Raw genomic sequence first — 21,547 nt, forward strand, 5'->3', positions numbered from 1 at the left:
ATTGCTCTCACCGTTTCGACGCGTCCGCTATCATTTGCAAGAGGTGGGGGCTCTGGACTACACACCACAAAACCCACGAGAGGTATACAATCTCCAGCACTGGCGGCTGCGTAATATGGTGGAGCGTACCTTTGGTGTCTTCAAATGGCGGTGGCGGATATTTCATCGTGCGCATGAGTTTTCAATCTAGACGCAAGTTGAGATGTGAAGTTACCAGCGGAGGAAGCAGAGGAAGGAGATATACCAGAAGATCCCATTAAGGCTGACGAAATGCTTGTACGGAGGAATCAAATTGCAGAAGGACTCTGGATCAGTGATGTCCAAGAGCAGCAGGAGCGGCGGCGGCGGCAGCGACGACAGAAGCGACAGCGGGAGTAGTAGGCCGCGCGGACAGCAAAAATTTGGCATCAGTAGTAAAAGTGGGAGTTAGGAGTGATGAAGCAACTGACAGTAACTTGTGCCAAGAAACGGCCATCACGTGGCGTCAGAGACAATCCGTAATGTTACGTCATGAACTACCCGATTCGGCAGACACGTGATTGCTCTGCTTAGTCAACCCCACCATTTGGACATGACGCGATTGCAAGTTTGCTACTCAACACCATGCCAAGCCTCATGATAGTGGCTCGTGCGGATTTGTCAGCTTTGCAAATCAAATCGATACTATCCCGCCTACAACCTCGCGAGCTCTACAGCAAAATCTTCCACTGACAACGTCCTAGGATCAAGTATATCCTGTCGCGCCCGCCTGAGCGTCTGCTTCACCCAGTCCCGTCTCATTTCTGTAGAATATACAGCAAAAGGTCACGCCTGTCGCCCTTCTTCGAGGTGAGAAGGTATGACAGATTTGAACTCGTTATGAAGATATCCATACTGATCCATGAACAGATCTATAGCCTCTCGCTTGCAGTTAGACGGGATCTTTGAAGTAATAGAGCTAAGCTGCCCAACGAGCCTAGACAAAGAACCTGATAGCTGACTTCCAAGATCAGATTCACCAAAATCTCCTCTTACCCGTCTTCTCCGCCGCGGCGGTACTTCTGGGTCCGACGACGACGACGACTGACGACGACGACGACCGACGACGATGAGTCTCACCCGCCGGCTCCGCTGTTGCCAGCCCTGCTACCAGCCCTGCTACCAGCTCTTCCGGAGTCACGACGAAGCTGCCCGTTGCCGGATAACCACTGAACAACTGGCGGAGAGTATCTGCTGCTCGCAGCAGTTGATATCTGAATTTGGCAGCAAACGGATGACCAGTCTGATCAAAGGTGAAGCTGGACTGGGACAGCAAAGCGTCCCAATGCTTCCAGTCCTTCTTGAAGGTACCAATTTGGTTGTACAGTGTTTTACTGTAACCGGAGTTGAGCTGACATTGGACAGCTGCCCGCGCCGATACCCATGCCGACTTTTTGAACGAAACTGTCCGCCCGTAGTCCTGCCCGAACCGATTCCAAGAGCGAGGTTATCAGACTATCTTCCATAGTTGTCGTTCAAATAAGACGCTGTCGAAAGGCAAGACCGGGAGCGCCGGGATACTACGGTAGAGGTGTCGACTGGGACACCTAGGATAACTGCGACTGCGGCTGCGACGGCGCCGGCGTCGACATCACAGACGGGAGGACTGACAGTGACCGCTGAGCAGTTGTGGTATACATGTGCGTGGACGGCACGGACGGTGTAAGCACTCCTTGATTCATGTCGAGAATGTTGACTGACGGGTTGTAGGCAGTGGCGACAAGATGACGTTAACCCACCAGCGAACTGGAACTGGTTTCAGGACAGCTGTCTAGCTTGCTGCGTGATTTGGGATAGCTCTGCTGACAGCTGGTCCTTGAATTGACCACTGACGAACTGAAATCCCTCGGCATAGTAGCCGAACTTCCCATGCCCAGACGGATGACAGCGCTTTCTTGGTCAACGACCCGTCTAGCACAGACGGATATTAAGTCCTCGGCATCAAGTATATTCTTCAGATCGAGTTCCACCTCTTCTGGCTCTACTGCCAGAGCACAGCAGATCCCTATCGTGGGAAGCGGCCGTTTCGCATGCGTGATCCGTATCGATAGAAGTCTTGGCGTGTCTGTGGCCGTGGCTATCGCCTGGCCGTGACCATAGTCGAACAAGGCCACTCACCATGTATCACGTGCAAAAAATACAACTACAGCTGCAGCGCCCCTTGGCTTTTTTACAGGCTGTTCGAAATATTATATGCACTCACCATCCTAGCAACCCAATCACAGGCTGAGCGGTAGCCGCTTTAGTATCTGGGCTCTTGATCGCATGGTACGATTGTCTATATCGCATGTGGTGTTGGTCGCACACTTGCCCCATTTGTATTTCACTTGGTCATGCTTTCGCGCATCAGTGCCTGAGTGAAGGAGTAACCGCAGTTCGAGCTGCTCCACACCCACAAAGGTACTTGCTGCCTAGTGCCACCACATCTCTCCTTCTATACTTGCTTGCCGCCATCCTACCTACAGCCACCATGGCACAGCGATTCGGCACACCCCCCCCCCCCCCCCCCGTACAAAACTAAGGAGATTGAGCTTGCAAAAGCAAAACGGCGATTGCAATCTGCCTCCGATAAGGAGATCTATGAGGAGATGGACAAGAAAAGGCCTGCCGCGTACAGGCCTTTGCTAGCGGTATTGTGAAGCTGTGTACTGCTACCAATATGCTTAGGCTGGGGCTTGATGCGCCTGGAGTTTGAGTCGTTCTTTACTTGAGCATGCCCTTGCTATTGCACTACTATAATAAGGGTGGGCGAGCTGGCCGTACTGGCCTGTTAAGTGAGTTGATCGTGCTGCGGGAGTGGTGACGAACCAAGACTAGAGATAAACGGCATCATCTCCCGTACAAACTCGATACTCCCGGCAAGGCTTTTCTTACGGGCGAGCAATACCGCAGATTTTTTTGTGATGTGGATCACGTGACGACCACCACCACTGTTTGTGGACGGGTCGGGTTAGCGCTCTTTCTAGCCGCAACCACACCGCTGGTGGAGCCGCACCCACACCGCTATAGATAGAATATATAAGTAGCTGCTCCCACACTTGGTAAGAGAGATGAGCGATTAATACAATCTTCTGTCTACCATATATTCAACAAGAATCGCCATCGACTAGTATATAGATAGAAGGCAAGATTGGGAGCATTGCAGTGTAGGAGAGGAGCGCTGCGATCAGTGTACAGTGCATCCTCGCGGTACAAAGCGCCACACGCCTTCTGTACTACCTAATGCCGATGCCCGCTTGCACAGACTACTACGCATGAGCAACGCGAGATTGAATGCCGGTTACAGAGTAGACGTTCAAGCCAAAAGACAACTCTAGAGCATATGCAGCAATGTATTGAGTAATAGGCTAGTGTCTGCCCTATCTGCATGGCCATAACTAGAAGACCTGTAAGCCACCGACCCGACATATGCCAACTTGCCGACGCTGCTCTCTTTTAATGAAAAAAGTCGTAGTCTAGAGGTGTACGACTCTAGCAGTTTTGCATGCTGTTTTAACTGTTGGCTTCCACAGACTATGTGCAACGCATAGGAAGAAACGAGTAAGCAGGGGATGATTCGATAACTATACTAAGTGGGCTTCTTCGCAGTGAGGCTACTATTCGAAAACACATGACTATCGTCCACATCCTCGTCTGGGAATTTAGCCCCCTGTTTGTAATGATCTTCTCGGTGTATTACAAATGGTTCAACCCTTCTGCTCTCAACAGTATCTGGACAATTAGATAGAAGCTCGGTTGCACGCCTGTAGATATCTAGCAGCGTCGGTCGCTGCTGTGGATCCCAGTTCAAACAGTTTGCGATGAGATTATTTAGTCCTGCTGAATAGTTTACGCATGTTGGGAACTGACGAGCATCGTCAAAAGGTTGGGAGGTATCAGTGTTTGTAGGGCCTGGGTTTCTTTTGTCGGCAAAGTAACCAATATTTTTATCGTTATCGTCGTCATCATCGCCATCATCGTCTTCATCCCTAGGTACTAGACGGAGAGGGCCATGTTGGTCTTCAGTACCATTCATAATAAGATTGTATCCCATATGGCCACTTTAACTTCATAGTTAGTTATAGCACTAGCTTACACTAATAATATCTAGGACTTACATTTGCCATACATCAGTCCATTCTGATAAAGGAATCGGGGTTCCATTTTCGTCATATATAACGTTCTGTTGCTCCTATTCCCACTTAATGTTCTGCTAGTATATGTCATAAATGATACTTACTGGAGGGTATGCACGTTCTAGGCTATCGAATACGTACGCATGAGGATTATCACGATTTCTACTGATGGATATGGGCCCATCTGGCAGATTGTCGCCAGTAAGAGAATGGCTTGGGTCCATATTCGTAAAAGATCGGCCAAAGTCTCCAATAACTAGAGTGGGATACTGTTATCTGTTAGTTTACCTCAAGCCATGTATAGAAATAAAGCTACTAACATCTTCTGGCTGGCCTTCTGCAGGTCTAAATTCTGGAGGCTTCACAAATATATTATTCAACTTGATATCGCAGTGCGTAATTGGCTTCCAACCTCGTCTTATTCCCTGGTTGTGCTGTGCGATAGGGTAGCCCGTGCGGAGAACATAGCAAGCCTTTACCAGCTGGAGCATCAACCATGCCACAAACCGCTCAGTAAGAAGAAGAAGAGACTTCTTTTCTATTGCTTGGCTATTCTGAGACGACTCAAAGCTTTCAGAACTTCCATATTTATGCTTCCCCATATCGTTGAAGTGTTTTTGGAGGGAGTTGTGAACGTCTCTACCTGGGCAGTATTCGAGGTATAGACGGTAGTAACAGTTTTGAACGTCGAGATGGTAGCCATAACATTGGACAATGTTTTCGAAACCTACCCCATTAACTGCTTCGCGGGCTTCCTCAATCTGCAGATGGGTACTGATTTCGCGAGGTAGCTGGTTTCTCCATTCAATGGGGTCGCGCCAACCATTGTTTTCAGGCCGGACTTCCTTCACTACTACACGCTGTTTAATACAGTTAGCATGATTGTGTGTTAGTAGCTTTCATCATATAGATGAGGCTTAATAGCTTTGTAGTAGTAAACTTACTTGGGTAGTTATACCAAACTCGTCCAATCCAAGTACTAACCCTGTAATACCATCCGATCCCTTCCCAAGACATCTTCCACCTCTCCATTCATGAGCTTGTAACTCGATGGGCCCTGGTGCAGCCAGCCATTCTGTCTTTAGTCTATCATTCTTTGACAACTCATCAATAGAGTGACCTTGATTGAGTGGGTTGTCTTCAAGTGGAGGATGGCCCATCTTGGGCACATAGTCGGGAGGGAAGGGATTCAATGGCAATCTTTTTTCCGCTCGTGCTCTGGCGCTATCGGCTGCAGTCCAAGGATATAGAGGTATATCTGGCTCCATGAAGAGAGGATAAATGTTTTTCTTTCCTTTCTTCGGCAAATAAAAAAGTTGCCACGCGGCAGAGCCCCACCATAGTGTCCAAGCAGTAATATGTCATCTACAGAGATTAGATCCTGCTCCTCCACTCTCTCATCTTTAAATATACCTTTTGACCAATCTTGGCGATTGGTTCTGCACCATGCGGCCAGCGCATCCCTTAGGTAGTACCAGGGGTTTTGGTAGGCTCGAATCTTGGTCATTTTGGCGATCAACTATGCTAGATCAATAGCCTCGTGTTCGAAGTTTTATCATGCCAAATCGAAGATGGCTTTGTATTTAAAAGTTTTAACTTATGTTGATTTTATCTAGGCTCGTCTCTTTGTTACAATATTACTAGTCCGTGCCTGTCTAAGCGTGGCGTCTTGGGGCTACCATGTCTAATCCAAGTGCGTACGTTTCTTTGTGTCAGGACTCGACTCCTGTTGGGCCAGTCCAGCCCAGTATGGGCATGGTCAGTTTCACCCATGTGTCGTTGACTATCACTGGAGTAGCTTTATAGTGATTGGTTGTGTTAATTATGACTATCTACTTACAATCATCTCTAACTTAGTTCACCTCACGCAGTACTGTGATCCAAACGATAGTGCAACAATTTGTATACTTTAGGAGCATTAGATACGGTATAGAAATATGCTTAGCATAATTTCTTAGACGAGGCTATCCCTCCATGTATTTGTTTACTGCTTTATTCTCTTTTCCTCGTTTCAGCTGCTTTATGGTCTTTGTTACTAAAGTAAGATATTCTTAAAAAAGAACCTAGGCTTAGATAAAGAAGCAACTTCGAGGGAAATTAATCAAAGACGCAGTGTAACTACCCGTGGACAGCGGTGCAGCACTGCAGCGGCGTAGTCGATCTCACTAGACATCTGTTAGAGCAGCACAGGACAGCCGTAAACGCGCGGAAACAAGCTGTACGGCGCTTTTCACACTACGAGATGAAAGAGCTAAAGGATGTTGAGCTTTCTAAGCAGTCCGCTTGCGTGGTTGAAGAACTGAGGACGCCGCTAGATAGATTTAGCTGCCAAACGAACGAGTTTCTCACTGTCAGCATCAATACAATGCTGTCGCAGTATCAATGGGTCAAAGCTGACCAGGATCACGTGATCTAAGATCACATGATCCGTCCGATCCTTTGATCCGTCCAATCCTTTGATCCATCTGATCCAGATTAAGTTGATCTTATCTGATTAGATGAAGTGAGCGGTGGATTAGATAGTGTGACTACGTACTAGACTAGATTAGCTTAAGGCTAAGGAGTATATAGTCTGAGCTATCTGCTGATCTAGATCAGCAGATTGATCGGTCCATCATCTCAATAGATTTCATTTGTTCAACGTTTGTTCAGCTACAACAAATGCGTATACATGTAGAAAAAAAAAATGCCAGTAACCATATATAAGAGAAAAAGTGCACTCATAGCTTTTATTGAAAACTCTAACATTTTTCAGCAGTAGTGGGCTGCAGATTTTTTTTTTACTTAATCACAATGAGGGCACGTTTATTGGGGTGAGTTGTAGAGGGTGTAGGCCGTTGCGTCACAATCGGTGCCCTCTGCGTAGACGGAGGCACCCACCCTGCGGCTGCAGAAGCCGACTCCACCACTTCTTCCATGGGCGTTTCCAGCACGATATCCGATGATGTAGGTATCCCCCCATACATGACATCTTGCGCAGCGCTATGCAGCCTCTCCCAACCTGATGCTGGAAGCGCGCTATCGCCCACCGTCTCACGCAGTAGCCATATGGCGGCTAGGAGAGAGTGCGCGATGAATAACGGCTTACGGACGTGAGTGCTTTGCTCTTCGGGATAAGCCAACCTGCGCAGCGCGGACTAGGACTGGCCTTGTCTCCCTGTGGCCACGATAGTCGTGCGTTGTACGTAAACAAGCTTTCGTAGTCTTCGCTGGGTGGCTGATAGTGATAGTTACGCGCCACATATGCGTCCATGTCTTTGGGAAAACTCCGCTCCCCGCTGTCGTACTCCTCCGCAGCATCGGATAGCTCAGCTGGCCACATCGTGTAGGTAGAATGGTACGGGTAAGAATGGCGTGTGTGTGGAACACGCTGGGAGGCTGGCGTGCCCCTTTTTATTATTCATTATCTACAGATAACGACAATTTTTTTCTTGTTCTGCTGGGTTCAGGATAAAAGCAATTGCCCTGAAACAGGGGGAACAGGCTTTGTCACGTTAGCCTTGGGTTATCTACTCTCTTGTATGGTCCTAAGTAGGCTATTATGCTGTAATGTATAGTTAAAAAAACGACCGTACCTAGTAGTAAGGAACTGCAAACTTATAGGAGACGACAGCATATAGCTAAACATGCGAAATATCATCAAACAAATCGCTTTCTCTCAAAGGCGGAGAAGGTAAGGGTGGAAAGTAATGTGTCGCTGGTAGCTGTATGCTATGCACATAGCATTCGCAGTAGATAATAGGAAATAGCGGTAAATTACAGCGAATAGCGGCAAGAAGCGGCGTCATCTAATCTGACCTTGGAGAACCGCGCACCCGCAAGTCAGATGGGTAAGAAGGTCAAAGGACAAAGCTACTGCGGCAGTACATGATCACACGCTGCAAACTGCGCGCCTTGCAAGAGACGAACGTTGCGTCACTAATGGCTATATTCAGTCGTGGTGGTTTAGTCGTTTGAGTCCATCAACCCCAACGTTGGAAAGCTATTGGCGTATATCCGGGTATCGTCATGGTCGTAGCGTACTCGATAGGTTGTCTTTGAGCTTCTATCGATTCGTGAAAAAGAGTAGTCTTCTTACGGGTTCCGCTAGCACTCGAAAGGCTGGAGCCATCCTAAACTAGCCCATCTTACTAGTCTAGCTGGAAGACTGGGTGACTGCGAGGACGTTTGCACCAGGAGACGCACCTTTTACACCCAAGACAACGCCTCTCCTTCCTACTCACTTGTAAGCCTCCCATCTCCTTTATCCTACCGTAGCCGACATAGGTGAGGCCAGGCCTGGGTAATCCCCATGTTTTTTTTTCTATTTCTTCCCTCTATCCTTGCCTTGCTCGACGATAGTAGCGACTGTATTTCTAGCTAATACAGCATCGCCTTACCAAACGCTTAACCCTTTCACTCTCATTACTCAGCAAGCGCCGCGCTCGCTCTACGAAGGGTACGCGCCTTTGACGGTTCACCTTCACGCAGAAACCGTAAACACAACCCCACCCAACAAATTTCATGTCTTCTCCCCTCTAACCCCTCACGCTATAGTTGGCTATAGCCAATTCTGGTTTGTTCTATCCGCCAAAGGTAGTTTCAGCCCGCTAACAAGCTAGCAGGGGAGCATACCATGGCAAAGGTAAACGATTCCATCATGCCTGATACGCCGAAGCGGTTGGCCACGAACTCACCTGACTCCACCACGCATGAGCAGTTGGCGACTACTGCTCCGCCTACGAAGCGCGTACAATATACCAAAAACTGGAATGATTTACCTGGCGAACTGCGCAACCAAGTCTACGCTCATCTATTACCCAACGTACCAGAGGTCCATGCCGCGCTAGACCAGACACGCTTCCCTTGGATCCGCTATTACTGCCTAAACCCTACTGCAGCACCTTGTTTTGTCTCAGCCCAGATGCGGAGAGAGTACATGAGCGAGCTACGAGCCCATCTCTTGCAGTATCTGGAGCGTCACCCGTTTACCGTCCGCACCAGGCCAACTGGTCGCCTATATCCACAAGGGATTCCAAACAGCAACCAACACCGCCTATGTACGCCAGAAGACGGACGGTCTCCATACCACCGCGATAGTATCTGCTATGCGTCTACTATGTTTGGATTATTGCTCATGGCAGCGCTAGACGCACTCTCCGTCCCTAAGTCAGAAACTCACTTCTGCGGCATTGGCATTGAACGAGTTGACCAAATTGCGAAAGAGGTAGCAGCCCGAGCTAGATACACTACAGGCATCTGCATGGAGGGGAGAGACGGGTTATCCGCGCATATGGTCAGACGATTCATGTACGACGTACTACCAATGCTTTCCGTCGTCCGTAGCGTAGTGGTTCAATTGAGACTCTATGACATAGCTAACACGCCCTTGCCGTGGCTATACGGCATTATTCGAGACCTTCGGTACATTGCTGAAAACAGATTCCTTGCGGTTACTGTACTAGGGCTTGTCAGCGAAGGAGAAGAAGATCGATGGGCTAGGGCTATTGGTCCTCTTGGTGGACAGATTATCACGTGGAAATTCGATTCTGGCTGCGTTCGCTTGGCCGAAGGGTTGGGATACCGATAGGATCTTACAACCGTTGCTTCACAGATATAATAGCTGGAATGGACTTGTATTGTATCTGAGGGTAGCAACTGGTAGTTTGTACTTTTGAAAACACTTCTTTGACAGATTCCCGGATACCCACACCCTATCCAACCCTGACCCGAGTACCCTATGCTAACCCCAACCCTAGACCATCTTGCTATCGCCGTCCTCGTAGAGTGGTTGCTAAGGCGCATAGAAGAACGTATTGAATCGGGTAGTCATCGCGATACCCAATTAGGTAAAGTTTATTGCTGGGGGGGGACGCTCAGTGCACCGAGTGTCGACTTGAAGGGCTGCGCGCCCACAAGTCATGACCAAGGCCATACTGCCAATGTTTGGCACCGTGCATACCAGGTACTTGAGGGAGATATGGCCCATTTTCCAATTTGAGCTGGTAGTACGTACGGTTCTTGAGTATGCAAGGGCCTTTGCCTTGAACAAACCGCACACTTGGTGACCAAGGAATACCACCTAGATAGTTGGCAAGGAAGTCTAGGTAAAACGTGAAATGTACGTATGGGATATTACCTGCCAATAGGGCCAAGGTGGTGATATAGTGGGGCTTCCAAGACTCAGGTTCGCCCCGGACGGTATGATCTTGGGGGAAGGAGGAGGGGTCGGCACTGGCAGTAGCTGCCAGCAATCTATATCCTGCTCCACCTTCGGGCGTTCGACCTCACGATAATGATCACGACTGTGGGTATCTCTGGCTAGCTGCTTGCTTGAGTGACGATACGCAGTTATTTGCTGAGAGCCGACCCACCCGGCCAGTATTCGAACCGTTAGCCGGTCGGTTGCGGCATCATGGTGTGCGCGATGGGGGGCGTCAGTTGAAGAAATATTTCTCGTATTTTTGTACATCTTGCGGTGTGGGATCATCGTGGCGAAATGCCAAATATCGCTGCGGGCAATGACTGGATACTGTGTCTCGGTTAGTTTGAAAAACTCTCGCAGTTACCGCTAGATTACTTACTAGAGCCAAGACACTTGTATCAAGTTCTGGACGGGCTGATCCAGATAGATTCCGAGGTGGTGAGACCAGCTTCAGAGACTGCGTGGGCGCACTTGATGGGACACACCTAAAAGTACACGTACCATGTAGTCAGCAGTCGTCCTTCCGCAATCGCAAGGGAGAGCTCACTCAAAACGTACTCGCAGTAGTCGATTTTGATATGAACTGGCTGGCTGGTTGGGAGGGCTCAGCTCACCATGGGCGAGTACTAGAGCTACAGGATGCTATCCAGCGAGGACGATCAGCACCGCAAAGTCGATATTACCTAGCTGACGCTGGGTATGCTAATAGGACACTCACGCTCTCACCGTATAGAGGCGTACGCTATTTGCAGGCGTTTTGCGCACGCTACAGAGCTGATAATTTAATATAGATAACAAGCGTACGAGTTGTGCAGCGCCGTAGTTGTTGAGATGAGTTTAGTCTGTTAGCAATAGGGTAATGGGTTGGTTGTGGTACACAATTGGATTGACAAGTTCTATCTACTATCTACTGCCGACGGTAACCTACTCGCCCAGCAGCCAGCAAAGACTGTTACTTACAGCACATGGCTGCAATAAAAGGTGCTATTGGCAGGGCATTACGTCCGAGTACGTACTCTCAGCGCTAACATGCGCACAGATGCTGACTTGCGAGCGCCTCCGAACAAAATCTCTGCGAAATTGACCATGTCGCTGGTCTTTTCCTGAAGGCAGTTCGTCTCCTCTTTACTGTCTGACCCCTGCTCAAACGCAACTTTACATCTCTATCACATGGATCATTATGGTAGCGGTCACTCTACTCAACCGGGTCATCTGGGTTAGTATTTTTTGTTCCTGGACAAAGTCTAGTAGGCCGTGTTGAGAAGTATACTTGGCCTAGAGGACGACATGGCTGGGTTTATAGCAGTAGGCAGAGCGCACGTGCATTTGGACGCGCTTTAGAACCTTGGTTTGCCTAGATCATGATTCGTCAGAAACTTGGTTTCGTTACGCAGACAAAATTATACCACGTGTGATAGATTGGTACATACCAGTAAGTGTGCGCTTTAGCGGGTAATGTTTTAGGCTGCTACACTTCGAGGGGTGTTAACCTTAGATGAGCAAGTGATTGCGGCGTGCAAATTCTAGTAGTGGAGAGACTGAGGGGCAGGCTATACAAACAAGTCTACAAGGGAAAGTAGTTGCTGGCACTATGTTTGGACGTAGCTTCTGTAAATCGCAGAGTAAGGAACCAATCCACCACACTACGTGGTATTTGCACTAGGAATCATGACGATTGTTGATGCTTCGGCCACGCAAGGAGCCTTTGTCTGGATGTGTTCATGCAAACTTTACCTTCTGCTGCAGTATAGCCTGGAAGTGGTTGACCTAAAGTGCGCCGCACAGGTGCGTGACTTGTTGCAGGAAGCAGGATAAGTACCTCAGTGGCTACCGCGTTCACCATCTCGAAAGTTCCCACGTGGCAACAGACCCTGTCGTAGACGTGCAGTCAACGCGCTCCTGGGACCTATTGTAAACAAGATTCGACTGCTGTTTGGATTCTAAATGTAGATTGTCATGAACGTGTCAGTAACACATGCTGCGAGCTTGTGTTGAAAGGGCAGGTCACCTCTGTGGCGATTATTTCCAGATCTGGATTATACGTAGCGTATTTAGTGGTAGTAGCCGGATCTCTGGCAGAACCAAACAATCAATCTTGCAACGCAACAGCTGGCACTAGGCTAAGCTCGTGAGGAGTTGCACAACAAGCATTGTGTTGCAGTGTTTATGCGACCTTTTGCATGCGCAAATCTTCAGTTGCTCGTGAATCTAATACTCTATAATAGATCCGATGCGCAAAGTCGTTCATGGTGGTACTTACAACTATGGGCCTTGGATGTTGAACGGTGTGCCCGAGTCTCAGATGCCTATCACCAGTACGGCGGTACAGAAAGTATTTGCTGGTGCTCCGGGAACAAGAGACATTCCAGGTGATGCGGAGTTGAGGATACATACCTGGCGCTCACAACAGTGCCAAAGCCTGTGCTTCAAAACTCGCCATCAACTGCTGCTCGGCACTGCGCCAATGCGCTAAAGAGGTGTCTAACTATTTGAACCCCAAAGAAGCTATACCAGCTTGCCGTTTCAGGAGAGCTATTGATTGAAGATTCTCGGGGTATATTTATCAACAATGGCAGGACCTTCAACATACAAAGCGCATCGTCTATGTACATCACCCTAACTAATAACCTTTGTGCAAATGGAATTGATTGTACGATAGATTAGCAAAACAACGTCTCACAGAACAATATTTACACGCTTCTGGTAAAGCACACAAGGTCTGGGCCCTTCAGCTACCCAATCATTCGATCCGATGGAGATGTGAATGTTTGTCACGTCACCCGATGTTACGCAGCCGAATAAGCATATCTCTAAAATTCTAGCATGGCTGCGGCTGACAAGTGTAGAGTTTTTAGAGTCCATCATAAATCATGTCGTTGTGTAACAACAGCACTTATCAATAAGTAGTATCCTACTACTCATTTAAATATACCCAAACTGTGGACTGTTATACGTATCTCGAGTGTGCTCTGCCTCGCTCAGAATATATGCTATGTGTGCGACCCCTTCCAACTATACCGGCCCATTTCAAGAAGCACACTAACAGTGCCCTGTTTATAAGACTATTTCAAATGGCGGATGCGCTCACTCCTCCGCAGCCCAATCTTTTCTTGATGCACTTCTGCTATATTAGAAGGACATTTAGTCGAGTGGAAGCCGTCGTGAGAGCACTTCTGAGACTGAGCGCAAGACGGTTCAACTTTTTGTTGAGACGAATAAGAGGAGGCGGGAGACATCAAACTTTGAGTGAGTACATGTGAGCTCGAAAGATCTCTAACGAGCGTTCTTGATTTGACGGCGCGCTGCCTCTCATCTGGCTTCGTGTCGAAATCTTGTTGCATCATGCGTAACGCTTCCTCTTGTACGCTCTCTTTGTCACAAGTGCTCCATCCAGAATCTCCATGTGGAGGATGGATACCCTGGTTGCTGAAAAATGATCGGTCTGGGATGCCTTCCTCGAGTACTGCCCGGAAGGCATCCCTCTCAAGCATCTCAACTATGGGGAAGAGCCGCTTTATCTCATTCGCCACGTGGACCCGCTGCCTCGCAATAAATTTGTTTATGCTTTCTTCATCACCATTTCCAAACTCGATATGCATTTCGCGGCGAACCATAGGGTCTCCCCAATGCACCTGGCCAACAAGTGCCCTCTGGATGTATGATTGTAGATCTATTCGGACGTCCGCAGGGAAAGGCTGATCAGTTCCGCCATACTTATTTGGATACCCCGATGGTGATCGCGGAGCAGCTAAGAGCTCCCGGTGAGCCTTACAGATTTCTTCATATGTTCCCAAATTCGGGTTCTCCATCGTGCCGTTACGTACAACGACGTACCAACAGGGAATTATCCGCCGATTTACCGTCATCGGGCCGGTCGAACCGTATGGCAGCAGAGGGTGAGAGATTCGCACTTGTCCTCGCTTGCAAGGTTGACGAATCCATTTTATGTCAGGAAGCTTGTCTTGAATGACCTGAGGCCAATCATTCTCGTCTTTCCATCCTTGAATCACATTTATAGCGCGAGCGCGGCCAGTGGTCTCGCGCCATTGCCGATATTCCGGAAGATGCCGATGGAAGCCCATAAGTAGTTCTGTGCAATTGTTCTCATCCTCGTCGTCTAAGGAAATGCTGCCGTGCATGAGCTTCGCGTCGGCGCCTTCATTAATGACCGCTTGATCAATATGGCGAAAGGCTGTATCAGCTCCTATTTGCGCGTACATAGTGTAATACGGATATGAGAGCAGAGTGTGTTCTCCACGGAGCATCGCGTACATCATCCAATACCCTAAGTCCACTCGGATTGCCTGTTGAATCAACGAATGACACATGAAGCGCACCCAGCCGAGGTTTTCGCGACCATCAACCCGACGCTGGTGGTATTTATACATGCGGAAGAGCGTGTCAATAATCCTCTCTAACTCAGGGTCGTCAAACATCCATTCGAAGCAATTCAAGACGACGCTCCCGGTCTTTTCGTATTGTTGAACAATATAAGTGAGTCCTGTTTTCCTGCCAATCGAATCCCAATCAAGCTCTTTGAAGATCCCGGAAGTCGTGTTGGGTTGGTACCGGTAATTCAGTATGGCATCCCTCCTATATCTACTTAGAGAAGAACTTCTCGTAATAGGCTGTGATCAAAACTGTACGCACTGATTTTTCCGTGGAAATAGCACCGATAGAGTATGATTGAGCGCGATGTGGTCCTCCGTGCCGTTTGCAACATCTACATTACGAGCCACTGCCTGAGTATGACGGAAACAGAGCCCCTGTTGAGTAGAAGGCGTTTGTGTACCAGCCCTTCTCATATCGACTTCGTAGTACCAGGAATCAGCCGGACTGTCTTGTTTTTCTTTTGTTGGGATATCCTTCGCAACGAAAATTTGATTGGCTTGTGCCAACACTTGCGCATGCTGACTATCAAATTTGCAGTCGTCGCCAGGAATCGGCTGCAAGTTCGAGTTCGTACGTATGTTGCATCCTTCGTCATAGGCGTTGTTTCCATTCTCACTGGGCGGAAATACATCAACAGAAAGGGTGTTTGGCGACACTGAAGCAAATCGGCTGTGCATGATCTTTTTCTCCATGAGGTCTGTTATGTCACTGGAAACCAGTTTGTCACTCTCTTCTTCCTTACTCTGCCATGGCTGTCGTCGATAATATCGAGCAGTCTCAGCAGTCTCGTTCTCTTCCATAGGCTCATTCTCAATAGCTCTAGTATACGGAGCGAGAATACGATACACGCTGTGTCGCATCACGCCCAATCCCTCCAGACGGCTCGCCTTCACTGACTCGTCCGAATAGAGCACACCAGTGTTCGGATTAGTGCTATTCCGGAACAAAATTACTACCTTCGTCCAATAAGCCGCTGCTGGGTTGGGCATTTCACCATACTTAAGATGCGTACAAGGGACAGCTTTTTGAGCGCTGTATCCCACATCCGCTTTCTTCAAGCCAGCCTTCTCAGCCTCAGTCCTTAGCACTTTGCATGTGCTGAGAGCAATTTCGCTCTCCCCCCATGTGTTGTTGCATGCAAAGCTGCAGATTTCCTTGATGAGGCTCTTTACCTCAGCCCAGTCAGCCCCATTAATCCAACGGTCTTTAGTTCGGTTTGGTGTTTCGATACGGCGTATGGCGGCCATATTCAACAGATAGGAGGCTTCTTGAAGGTTGATGCGTCGTAGAACAAAAGCCACATCGGAGATGGCTTGGTGTGTGTCAAGCATTCTCGGTACGAACTGCTCAATGTAGTTCTCTACTAACCCGGGCTGAAATTTCTTCACGTTCTTGATTGCAGATGACTGCTCAGCACGCCTCTTAGCCTTCGAATCCTTGACAGCTACGACGACGCTATGCTGTTCGCAGAAGCTCGCCACACCACCGTACTGATCCATAAGGACTGGAAGTTGGATGAACGTGTCCCCTAGTCGGTCGATGAGGTCCAAGACTTCTCCGTATCTTAAAGAAGCCTCGTTAAGCAACCGATCGACCAGCCACTTCTGCTGCTTGGGGTCTTGCTGTACTAGGTTCGCCACCCAACTATCTATATCCTGTAAGACGGCTTCCAAATATTTTTCAGGATTGCTCCGTTGATATTCCTGCATAAGGTTCTGCATGGGGATTGCGTTAGTGTTTTTGGGAGGCAATGAATCACTATGCTGTCCCTGGATCATTTGAGGGGTTTCAAACTTAGGTCCAAGACCTGAGGTAGGCCAAGTTATGCTGCCTGGACTATTCGGGAACTCCCGGTGCCCTGTCGAGATTTCAGAAAATCCAGGCTGAGAGCAATCTCTAGCAACATGATGTATGGCTTTCTTCTCTTGTCTCTGGCTTTGTTTTCGACTTTGATTTCCGTGACGCAATGTAATATTCATGATCTACCCAAAGTGTGATCAGTAAGAGACGATGAACTTTTTTGATAGCTTGAAAAAAGATGCAGACCGTACAATGTCGGAGCTAGAACCGATCTTTGAAATAAAGGGTCGAAGTGACTCTCGCTTGCATGAGAAGCTAGCCACCCCTTTGCTTCCCACTCTTACTATGCAAGTTACACCTATGAAGTATAAGATAGGACCATTTCCTCGTGCTTGCATTGCAGTGTCAAAGCCAGCCAATCTGTCAACTCACCGTCACTACTGCTAATATGTGCACAGATAGCCGATAACTGGGCTAGCAGCTGTTCACCGACCCCTTTCTGAAAATAGCTGTCCTTCGAGTTTTCTCCAAATGCGTCGAGGGTTTTGTTTGCTATGTAGACTGCTAGTGTACTGTAAATGCTTGTTGTTGTTGTTGTTGTTGTTTGTTGTTGTTGTTTGTTGTGGTCCATCACAAAATTCGGGTTGTGATTGCCAACCTGAATGGTGTGATCGCGCACAATTAACCGGACTGGAAAGCGCCGTACGAAAATTTGAATGATCGCATCTCACCGGTCATAGTCACTGTTACTGATGGGATATGCGTAACGGATGTACAGGCATTTGTACGTACATACCTTGCGCCTGAACACTAGTGGGCTCCTAATCCCAATCACCTAGTCATGCCCCAAGCACTTGCTTTCGCATCCGGCTACAGAATGCAAGACTAGCTGAGGAGGTCCGCTGCTTGTATTCCTGGTAGGTATCAGTGTAGCGATGTCGTGTCACCGACGACTATTAGCAAGTAAAAACTGATAAATGTATTTTCTAATTAGACCGCACAGTCGTGACGCACACCAAGTTATGATCATGGTATGTAGGGAGTAACTATATTGGCATTTTTAGGGGTTGCAGTCATCAAATATTGGTTGGGTGCCTTGGTTGTGGTGATTGCCACAAGGTTAGTAGCGCATCCAGTACATACGTAGTACTAGCTGGGATCTCCAGATCCAAACGAGCAGTCTCACCACACTCTTTTTCTCAACAGATATCTGGATACCTATTGGAAGCCCCTAGTTCTCATTGTTCCTCTTACATATGGAGTTCCCATTAGCTTAGGTGTATCGAATATCCTGTGTCCCACAGGTACACATAACACACATACATACTAAACTCTTGATCACGGGCTAGTTTAAGCCAAAGGCAGGTGAATAGCCTGAGCAACGTTCTATCGTTTTATCTCACCAAACTTACTATTGCCACCTGATCTGTTTGTATAACGGAAGTCGGTGGATGTTAGCAATTATCTCACTCGTCAGACTTTACGCTGGAGCCTCGTGATAGATTATGACCTAAGTAACAAATTCTCACGTAATGACACTCGAACCCTAAACTTAGTTTGTAATAAAAAATGTGCTTCGTTACCCCACCATTACTCCTCACATGGGGTTGGGGCAGATTCATGCAATAGATCTTGTGCCAGAAAATCAACATGTCTTCTAGGCCGAATGATGGCTTGTACATAAGTGCACCAGTGAAACCATTAGGTTAGATCCGCGTTCCGATAAAATGAGAACCGTCATGCGCATTTTTTATTGGTAGAATATCTCATTAAGTCTAAGCTTATCGCTTGAGGACCGCTCTTAAAAAGCTCTCCGCTGTACCTTTTTTGTGAAGCTTCTCGCTTAGTAGAAGTCTGCTAGAAGAGTAACAAACTTTGTTCCGAGCTACCTCAGAATGAATGTACGATAGCGTGCCAAAATGATCCGGTTTCTTTCCTTTGGGCAACGGCTGCCATGGCCATAGACTGTAATACCTCGCCTTGGATAGTTCGTCATATACTCCATAACTATTACCAAGTTCCAATCGTTCAACATAACGATAATCGTTATGTAATAGCTCGCAATTCATCGCTTTCTCATCACTCCGCGCACAGTCGAGATTGTGATTTGTAAAATCATCTCAGAAAGTAATTGGGCCATGGCAAATAGCACCGCCAATCTGTTGCAGTCTCAGTCTACCCAATATAGCGAAGTCGCATCCTCTATGCCTACCCGTTCCTAGATACAGTGTCTAGCTGCACCTCGACCATTTGCGCCATGGACTATACCGGTAACTTACCAGTGGAAATACTTCAAACAATTTTAGAGCACATGCCCCAAGAGCACGTAGGGGCTTTTCTGCAAACGAGCCAGCACAGTCACAACCACAGGGGATACAACCTATATCGACACATCGACATATCCTACCAAGATCCCCAGCAAATCTTTCAGCTTTGTGCACTTAGTTTCAGCAAAGATTACATTTCCAAGTACGCTCGAACATTGACCATTAACACTTTTCGGCTCAGGCTCCCCTCCGAAAGTACCCCACCACTTCTTGATGAAGAGTTAATTCTCCAATGGATCGCAAAACTGTTCCCATATCCTCCTATGGATAAGAGAAGACGAGATATTCTAGTTCAGTGTGAAAAAAATCGCAAATTATGGCACTGTGGCTTTTTAAAGTCAGTCATAAATGCCATGTTGGCATCCATCCTAGTCAACGGGACAAACTTGCAGCAAGTCTCTCTACAGACAGCAGCCTTGGGTAGCCAACCTACCTTTGCCGAATTGGTATGTAGCAAGGTTGCTTACGACTATGCAATGGATGTGGAAACCTTTCCTAAGATACGGCGCTTCTCCTTCACACCTTCTTATATGGACAATGGCGTGCCGCTTTTACCAAATCTTCATCATTTTGCATTGCACTATGCGACAGCGGGCGTAGGCCTATGTATCCATCCGCTCAAGTGTACTGAACTAGGTACGCTCCGATCGCTCACGTTCCGCCATGTCTATGCTGCTGGGGACAAGGTCCGTGGATTGTTGGCACTCACCAACTTCCCCTTTCTCAAAGAGCTCTGCATCTTCGAAGGGAGCTGGGACGATGATTTGAGTTATCCAGATCTAGTGTCATTGATCCACAACCGCTGCCCATCCCTGCAGACGCTCGTGCTGGATTTCATGGACAACGCCGACGAAGATCCCAGCAACAAGCCCAAACCACTTTTCTACTTGCTGGCGAGTGTCACCTCGGCTCGCATCCACGTACGCCATCTGCCCGACAGCTACCAAGATCTAGCCTACATTCTTGCGTCTGGACATCCTGCATGGCCTGAAAGTGTGCAGCGCTTGGAGATAACAGGCCTGGCCGTGCCTATGCTGAACGCTATGGCTGCGGCATATGTGATGAGCCAGCCTGTGGGCATTAAGCTTGCAAGCGTGCAGGAACTACGACTTACGTTCGAATCAAACGCACTTTTTGACCAGGACCTTCGAGACTTTGACAGCGTTTTGGTTGACGTGATTGACGCTTGCAGAAGAAAGGGTGTCTATATTGGGGTTTATCAGCGTCGTACTGGCGATTTGGACGCTGTCGACGAGTTTCACATGGGGCATGAAACTAAGGCGATTCTTGGACAAGCAGATGAGTAAATTCTGTAGAAGAGCTTGATGGCTAATAGTGAATGGGCGTAGAGGGTGTTTGGCTACGATTATCAATATAGAGAGGTGGGCTACCAGCTATAGACTAGATAATTAGTGCACTGGGTACAAGTCTGGATGTACAAGTAGATGCAGGCATGCACAGGTGGCATCGCTAGCCGAGAGTATTAGTCTGTTTATTATCTTTACTATCTAAGCCCTATAAGTAAAGCATGTGTAGTTAAACCTCAGAGAACACCAAACTATTTTAGTCTCGAGGGCGTGCCAAGAGCACGCCAGTTTGTGGACAGGCCAGTAGAGATGGCTCTTGTCGTGACCAGGATAGGGCCGGCGCTACAAGATACACATGCCACGTGGCCTTGATGGGATGGGCAAGACGCAGCTGTGTGAGTCGCAGCAGCCGGACAAGATCTCTAGAGAGCAGGGAAAAGCTACCCTACGACTGATGTATAGCTGCAACTCAACTTAGCTAAGTAGTTACAGCTGTAGACACTGTCGAGAGTGAGTGGCTGATAGGTCTGCTAAATGGCTTACCGCTTGCTATTGCTCAGACAGGTGTGTATCTGCGGGAGAGTGAAGTAGGACTTGGGACGTACCTAAAGCTCTACGAGCAGCAACGGAGTGAGCCAATGGAGTCAGATCACATGGATGACACGCCACTCCAGGACTAACTAGTTATGCATCGACCTGGACACCCTAAATTCGTAGTAGACACTAAATGCAGTGTCTGGAATATGGCCGAGGAAAACGCACTCGTGCTTCGAGTGGTGCAGCGCACGTGCAGGGATATCCAGTCCCAGCGTTTCGGCTAGATATCTGACTGTGATACTCCACACACCTGTTACTAGCATATACATCGATCTCGTAGATGTTTACATTCTTCTTTCCCTCTCTAACACGCTGCTCTACTTGTTTATACGCTACACGTTTGTCACCGTACGCTGAAATGAAGGGAAAAGCGCGTTTGAGCCGCTAAATGAAATGGCATCCCAATACGCGATGCAGAGTACGTATCATCCTCTGAATAAAAAGCGATGCCGCTGTCTTGGTCCTCCGCCTACATTGAGCGCGAGAGCCATTATATATAACTTGCCGCAATGTCGTCGGAGCCGTCATCGTGCACAGAAGTCCTATTGTGGTGTGGCGGGGTAGTGACGCTCTGTGAGTAATACGTAGTAGTAGGGACGTGCCTCGACACGCAGACGCGACGCGCGTTTTGATCCTAGTACGTACAGAAGATGAGCATATATATTGGCGGCCCAGCCTTCGCAACACCAGCGCGCTTGAAACTTCTAAGGCTCAGCGGCAGTCATAAGATAACACGTCTCTGTCGATCCATTCATGCGACTTCGCCAGAAGCAGACGCAGACGCCCGTACTGGCCTTGTAGAATCTG

At 48.1% G+C, this 21,547-nt stretch overlaps 7 protein-coding genes across 7 annotated transcripts; 2 read left to right on the forward strand and 5 right to left on the reverse strand.

Annotated features, from left to right (window-relative positions):
• Positions 1–672: 672 nt before the first annotated feature.
• On the reverse strand, positions 673–2,139 carry PSV08DRAFT_250649 (uncharacterized protein; the record flags this gene model as incomplete). Its single annotated transcript, XM_066092409.1, has 4 exons — positions 673–782; positions 1,015–1,438; positions 1,758–2,102; positions 2,137–2,139. 4 exons carry the CDS (start codon positions 2,137–2,139, stop codon positions 673–675), a joined length of 882 nt encoding a protein of 293 aa, XP_065948330.1.
• Positions 2,140–3,586: 1,447 nt separating this feature from the next.
• On the reverse strand, positions 3,587–5,594 carry PSV08DRAFT_373627 (kinase-like domain-containing protein; the record flags this gene model as incomplete). The annotated part of the gene is made up of 6 exons (XM_014221413.2): positions 3,587–4,058; positions 4,116–4,186; positions 4,271–4,402; positions 4,454–5,029; positions 5,114–5,431; positions 5,547–5,594. 6 exons carry the CDS (start codon positions 5,592–5,594, stop codon positions 3,587–3,589), a joined length of 1,617 nt encoding a protein of 538 aa, XP_014076888.2.
• Positions 5,595–6,913: 1,319 nt separating this feature from the next.
• PSV08DRAFT_250651 (uncharacterized protein) lies at positions 6,914–7,455 on the reverse strand (the record flags this gene model as incomplete). Its single annotated transcript, XM_066092410.1, has 2 exons — positions 6,914–7,188; positions 7,257–7,455. The coding sequence occupies 2 exons, from the start codon at positions 7,453–7,455 to the stop codon at positions 6,914–6,916; spliced, it is 474 nt and encodes a 157-aa protein (XP_065948331.1).
• Positions 7,456–8,748: 1,293 nt separating this feature from the next.
• PSV08DRAFT_373628 (uncharacterized protein) lies at positions 8,749–9,702 on the forward strand (the record flags this gene model as incomplete). The annotated part of the gene is made up of 1 exon (XM_014221412.1): positions 8,749–9,702. One exon carries the CDS (start codon positions 8,749–8,751, stop codon positions 9,700–9,702), a length of 954 nt encoding a protein of 317 aa, XP_014076887.1.
• Positions 9,703–9,988: 286 nt separating this feature from the next.
• On the reverse strand, positions 9,989–11,405 carry PSV08DRAFT_187095 (uncharacterized protein; the record flags this gene model as incomplete). The annotated part of the gene is made up of 6 exons (XM_014221411.1): positions 9,989–10,383; positions 10,404–10,644; positions 10,697–10,787; positions 10,819–10,904; positions 11,278–11,286; positions 11,334–11,405. The coding sequence occupies 6 exons, from the start codon at positions 11,403–11,405 to the stop codon at positions 9,989–9,991; spliced, it is 894 nt and encodes a 297-aa protein (XP_014076886.1).
• A 1,974-nt stretch (positions 11,406–13,379) lies between these two features.
• Positions 13,380–16,418, reverse strand: PSV08DRAFT_186993 (uncharacterized protein; the record flags this gene model as incomplete). The annotated part of the gene is given in 2 exon segments (XM_066091952.1): positions 13,380–14,945; positions 14,964–16,418. The coding sequence occupies 2 exon segments, from the start codon at positions 16,416–16,418 to the stop codon at positions 13,380–13,382; spliced, it is 3,021 nt and encodes a 1,006-aa protein (XP_065948332.1).
• A 2,348-nt stretch (positions 16,419–18,766) lies between these two features.
• PSV08DRAFT_250655 (uncharacterized protein) lies at positions 18,767–20,143 on the forward strand (the record flags this gene model as incomplete). Its single annotated transcript, XM_014221409.2, has 1 exon — positions 18,767–20,143. The coding sequence occupies one exon, from the start codon at positions 18,767–18,769 to the stop codon at positions 20,141–20,143; it is 1,377 nt and encodes a 458-aa protein (XP_014076884.2).
• Between the last annotated feature and the right edge of the window lie 1,404 nt (positions 20,144–21,547).

This window comes from Bipolaris maydis, assembly GCF_028858645.1.
Source record: "Bipolaris maydis strain C4 unplaced genomic scaffold PSV08scaffold_13, whole genome shotgun sequence".
Classification (NCBI taxonomy): domain Eukaryota; kingdom Fungi; phylum Ascomycota; class Dothideomycetes; order Pleosporales; family Pleosporaceae; genus Bipolaris; species Bipolaris maydis.